Below are 5,241 nucleotides of genomic sequence, written 5' to 3'. Positions count from 1 at the left end.
GTGGGTCCTAGGCCTGTGTCTGTTCACCATGCTGTGGGGGGAGGGGGGTACGGCCAGGTTCAGGGAGGAGGTTGGGGTGTGTGGCTCACATGTTAGCTTTTCTCTTCCAGAGCATAGCCCATCTGAACGACGGCCAGGGCCTCAACCTGGCCCATCTTTGAGGGAGGATGTCTTCGACGGCCTTGAGGAGGATTTCTCTGGCTTGCACGGCTCCTGGACGGATTCTATTCGTTTGGAGCCTGATGACGGTCCACAACAGGATGTGCGGCCTGTTGGGCATAAGGAGGTGAGGTGTGGTGTCTCGGGCGGGGTTTCAGAGCTGGCAAGGGAACAGAGTGGGGCCCGGGTGTATACGGCGGCCACTCAAGGGGGTATAGGTGCCAGGGGTCGGCCACATAGGCCAGGAGGACGGGGAGTTGTACATAGGGAGGGGTCAAGAAGACGGCCTGTGGTGGACGTTGATTGGCCTGGTAGTGAGGGTGGGGGAGCTCCCAAGAGGGGTAGGGGAGTTGGTACGGCTCGGAGTAACAGCCGGCAAAGAGGGGGAAGGGGTAGCAGACCTTTTCCTCCCCTGGATATGTATTCACGTTCTACTGTTTTTCAGGATCAACCACGGCAGTTGGCACAACAGGGACGGCCAGCTGTCACTTCTACTGGAGGTGGTCGAGAGATTACGGGGCAACGCAGCAGCGGGCTCCAGGCAACTTTCAGCGGTCCTTCAGGCATCAGGACTACGGAGAGCACTTCAGCAGGTGAGAAAGGGTTGTTGAATGTGGGGGGGAGTGATGTTACATTGTGTGGTGTTAGGAGTGTGGATTGTGACTCAGTGACAGGGAGTGTAGTGGAGGGATTGAAAGTGTTGTTAGCTAAATTGGAAGGAGTTGGCCCTGCGCAAAGGGTTGGAGTAGAGAGGGCGTGGGTCCCTGTTGACAGGTCGGCGGGTGTGTCAGTTGTGGAGAGGGTGGAGGACTGCAGTGTGGCGGTCCCTGGTGTCTCAGGGGGTGGTGGCGCGGTGGTGGCGCAGACTTCCGGGCCTATAGTGGGGTCTTCCGGGCTGGTCTCGAGGCAGGGTGAGGGAGCTGAGTTGAGGGTGGCTGATACAGCAATGTCTCGGTCGTGTCTCTGCTCAATCGGGCCGTTGGGGATGCACTTGACCTCTGAGGTGAAGGAAAAGATATATAAGAGGGAATTTATTGAATTTTTCTCTCTTCTCCCGCTTGAGCAGTCTTTCGAGATCCCGGAGGACTCTAAGAAAGACGTGGCCAAGAAAGAGGAGGAGGAGAGGAAAAAGAGATATCGGAAGTTGCCGAAAACATTTTCTAACTGGTCTCAGGCATTTTTGATATATGCTAATGTGTTTGCGAGTAAATTTCCTGACCAGGGTGCAGCGCTTTTTTGTTATCTTGATGAGGTGTCTTCTGCTCAGCGGACGTATGGGGGTATGGCTTGGTGGTCATACGACGAGCAGTTCAGGCAGCGCTTGTCAGTTAAGCCGGAAATGCGGTGGGACGACCGTGACATGGGGTTGTGGCTAAAAATCATGACGCCTCTAAGATCTTCCCAGTCCTTTCGATCAGGAGCCGGTGGCGCCTCCATCGGGGGATCCCCTGCCACGGTCAGAAAAGGTTGTTGCTTTGCCTATAATGAAAAGTTTTGCAAGTGGGGAGCTGCGTGCAAGTTTAAACACGAGTGTTCAGGGTGTGGGGGGGCACATTCCTATGCGAAGTGTTTCCGTAAGGGTAAACCAAGCGGGGTTGGGGACGCGTCTGACAAAGGGGGCGACCCCGGTGAGACTCGCCGCGATGGAGCCTTGGCTCGCCCTGTACGCTAGGCGGAAGGGTTGTTTTGATAAGGCGGCGTTGCTTTTTCACGGTTTTCAATTTGGCTTTGTGATTCCATCACAAGGGGGTTGTGGGGTTTTTAGGGGTAACTTAAAGTCGGCTCGTTTGTGGCCTGGGGTAGTCGTTGAAAAACTAATGAAGGAGGTTGAGTTAGGTAGAATGGCGGGCCCGTTTGATCGCCCTCCTTTGGTTGATTTGCGGATATCACCTCTTGGGGTGGTTCCTAAGAAGGAGCCTGGTAAATTCAGGCTCATTCATCATTTATCATTTCCAAAAGGGGGATCTGTTAATCATGGCATTCCTCAGGAGTTGTCGTCTGTTAAGTACGCGTCGTTTGATCAAGCGGTTAACCTAGTCAGGGAAGCTGGTGCCGCTGCTTTACTGGCTAAAGTAGACATTGAGGCAGCTTTCAGACTGCTACCTGTGCACCCGACTTCGCAGCATCTGTTGGGTTGTTGCGTGGATGGTGCCTACTATGTGGATTTGTGTTTGCCCATGGGGTGTTCCATATCCTGCTCGCTGTTTGAGCAGTTTAGCACTTTTCTGGAGTGGGTTGTTTCTGAACGGGCGGGCCTTTCGTCATTGGTGCATTATCTTGACGATTTTTTGTTTGTGGGTCCGGCGGGTTCAGAGGATTGTATACTCTTACGGGATGTCTGTTATCAGGTTGCGGCCGATTTCGGTGTGCCCATTGCATTTGAAAAGTCTGAGGGGCCGGTGACATCCCTTGAGTTTTTGGGCATTACCATTGACTCTGTGGCCAAGGAATGTAGATTGCCTAGGGATAAGGTTTCTGATTTGGTGGAGGTCATTGACCGTTCGTTGTTATTGAAGAAGGTTACGCTTCGAGAGGTGCAATCCCTGGTGGGAAAGCTGAATTTCGCGTGTCGAATTATTCCTATGGGGAGGGTTTTCTGTAGGAGATTATCTTTAGCTACGGCTGGTGTGAATAAGCCGCATCATTTTGTTCGGCTTTCCAGGGAGCTTAAGGATGATTTGAGGGTTTGGAGACAATTTCTGTTAGGTTTTAATGGCTCAGCGTTAATTCAGGCAGTGAGGGTCTCTAATGAGGAGCTGGGTTTGGTGACAGATTCGGCCGGTGGTTGTGGTTTCGGTGCTTATTTCCTGGGCAGATGGTGTGCAGCTCGGTGGCCCGAGGAATGGTTTTCCTTGGGTCTGGTGAAGAATTTGGTGTTTCTGGAGTTGTTCCCTATTGTGGTTGCCCTGTTTGTCTGGGAGGGAGAGTTGAGGAATCGGGCCGTTGTTTTTTCTTCAGACAATATGGGAGTTGTGTATGCATTGAATACACTGACGGCTACGTCTCTGCCTGTGTTGAGATTGTTGCGTTTGCTTGTCCTGAAATGTTTGCGAATGAATGTTTGCCTGAAGGCCAAACATATTCCTGGTGTCTGTAATTCAATAGCAGACTCCCTCTCTCGGTTTCAGTGGCAGCGTTTCCGGGAATTGGTACCACATGCAGACGAGGAGGGATGCCCGTGTCCGAGTTTCTTGTGGCGACTTGGGGTGGAGGACTGGCTGGACTGGTGAAGAACTCATTGGCACCAGGTACTTGGGCAGCTTATTCAAGAGTGTGGTTGGAGTGGGAGACTAGGTTGTTGTCCCAGGGTTTACGTGAAGGGGAGGTTGATGGTACTGGTGCGTTGCTTGACTGGATGTGGGAATGGGGTGTTTCTCAGTTGTCACATTCCGCTATGGACAGGCGTTTGGCGGCATTAGCTTTCCGCTTCAAACTCTTGGGTCTGGGAGATATTACCAAAGGTTTTTGTGTTCGTCAGGTGCTGAAGGGCTTGAAGAAAGGGTTGGGTGGTCCCTTCCCTGACCATAGGCGACCTATTACTTTTTCGCTGTTGCAGCAGGTGTATATGGTGTTACCTTTGGTGTGTTTGTCTGATTTTGAGGTGTGTTTGTTTAGGGTGGCGTTTGTTCTGGCTTTCTTTGGAGCCTTTCGTATTTCGGAGTTGGTTAGTAAGAATTTGGTTTCTATGGGGGGTTTGGCTTTTTCGGATGTGGCGTTGTTTGATTACAAGGTGGAGATATTTTTGAGGAGGAGTAAGACTGACCAGCTGGGTAAGGGCAGAACGGTGGTCCTTTTTCCGAGTGGTCTGGAAGTGTGTCCTTGGCGATGTTTGTTTGAGTATTTTCAGGTACGTCCGGTTATGGGGGGTTCGTTGTTGGTTCATGTTGATGGTAGGCCGTTGTCGCAATTCCAATTTCGGGCGGTTCTTAACAAATCATTGTGCAGGTTGGGTTTTAATAGCAGGGATTTTGGGTCACATTCCTTCCGCATAGGGGCGGCAACTGAGGCTTCGGTGAGGGGTTTATCTGATTCAGTGGTTAAAGGCATTGGCCGGTGGTGTTCCGCCCGCTATCGCCGGTATGTTCGCCCTGATTTAGGAGTTTAGGCTGGTGGTGTTGTTATTCTCTTCTTTGTGTTTTAGGTGTCGATCGTTTGTGGCTTGTTGGCCATTCTTTCATTTATTGGGCTCGAAGAGCGGCTGCAGCCAAAGTGGATGGATTGCAGTTGGGTATCCCTAAGTCGAGATGTGAGGTCAAATGGTTTGGTGTCAGGGGGCTACGTTGGGACAGGTTGTTGCCGCTAGTGGTGGATTATTGCAGACGCTACCAGCATCCAACGGTGTTGTTGATCCACGCGGGGGGCAATGATCTTGGTTTTCTGCCTCAGAGGGAATTGGTGAGAAGCATGAAGAGGGACATTGGAAGGCTTGTGGAGTTATTCCCTAAGATGAGAATTGTATGGTCGGACATTTTACCTAGGATGGTTTGGAGGGCGGCTTGGGACCCAGTGCGCCTTGATAAAAGCAGGCGCAAAGTTAATAAGTTGATGGGGTCATTTGTCAGGAGACTTGGGGGCTCGGTGGTTCATCATCCAGACTTAGCTGAGGTTGGTCAGGGCGAATTTTATTTACCTGATGGAGTGCATCTTAATGATTTTGGGCTGCAGTTGTTCTTGCTCGATTTTAAAGAGGCGGTTGGTTCTTTGGTGGGGTTGGCGGGACTGGACTGAAGGTGTCAGGCCAGTCGGTGGCGGGGGTGCTAGCCCTTACATTTACAGTAATTTATGGCCAAATTGTTCATGTGGTATTTGCATCCCTTTGGGGGTTATTCAAGATGGGGTCTCTAAGGGCAAGGGGTTCTTTAGAGACTTATGTTGATTATTGATAACGGGCTCAATCAAGTTGCACGGTTGGGTCCAGTGGATGGAGTGACGGCCAGATAAATATATATTTAGGTCTAGCACCGCTGTTATGTGTAATGTGTTTACAATTTATTTGCACTGTTATTTATTGAGTTATTAAAGTTTTATATGGTTATTTATTAATAAAGGAGCTGCGGCCAATTTATACCAATGCTAAGTCTG

General features: G+C 50.8%; 1 protein-coding gene across 1 annotated transcript; it reads left to right on the top strand.

Annotated features, from left to right (window-relative positions):
* Nucleotides 1-464: 464 nt before the first annotated feature.
* LOC128663434 (uncharacterized) lies at nucleotides 465-4,645 on the top strand. Its single transcript, XM_053717753.1, has 2 exons — nucleotides 465-752; nucleotides 3,288-4,645. Exons 1-2 carry the CDS (start codon nucleotides 578-580, stop codon nucleotides 4,262-4,264), a joined length of 1,152 nt encoding a protein of 383 aa, XP_053573728.1. The 5' UTR covers nucleotides 465-577; the 3' UTR covers nucleotides 4,265-4,645.
* The last annotated feature ends 596 nt before the right edge of the window (nucleotides 4,646-5,241 follow it).

The sequence above is a fragment of the Bombina bombina genome, chromosome 6, assembly GCF_027579735.1.
Source record: "Bombina bombina isolate aBomBom1 chromosome 6, aBomBom1.pri, whole genome shotgun sequence".
Taxonomy (NCBI): domain Eukaryota; kingdom Metazoa; phylum Chordata; class Amphibia; order Anura; family Bombinatoridae; genus Bombina; species Bombina bombina.
Note: the sequence above shows the minus strand (reverse complement) of the source record. Positions and strands in the feature narration are given on the sequence as shown.

Excerpts from the sequence above, each read along its gene's own strand:
- LOC128663434 (XM_053717753.1), top strand. The coding sequence starts at position 578 with ATGTATTCACGTTCTACTGTTTTTCAGGATCAACCACGGCAGTTGGCA. Across the intron at positions 753-3,287 it reads TACGGAGAGCACTTCAGCAG|TGGCAGCGTTTCCGGGAATT; the intron begins GTGAGAAAGGGT and ends TCTCGGTTTCAG.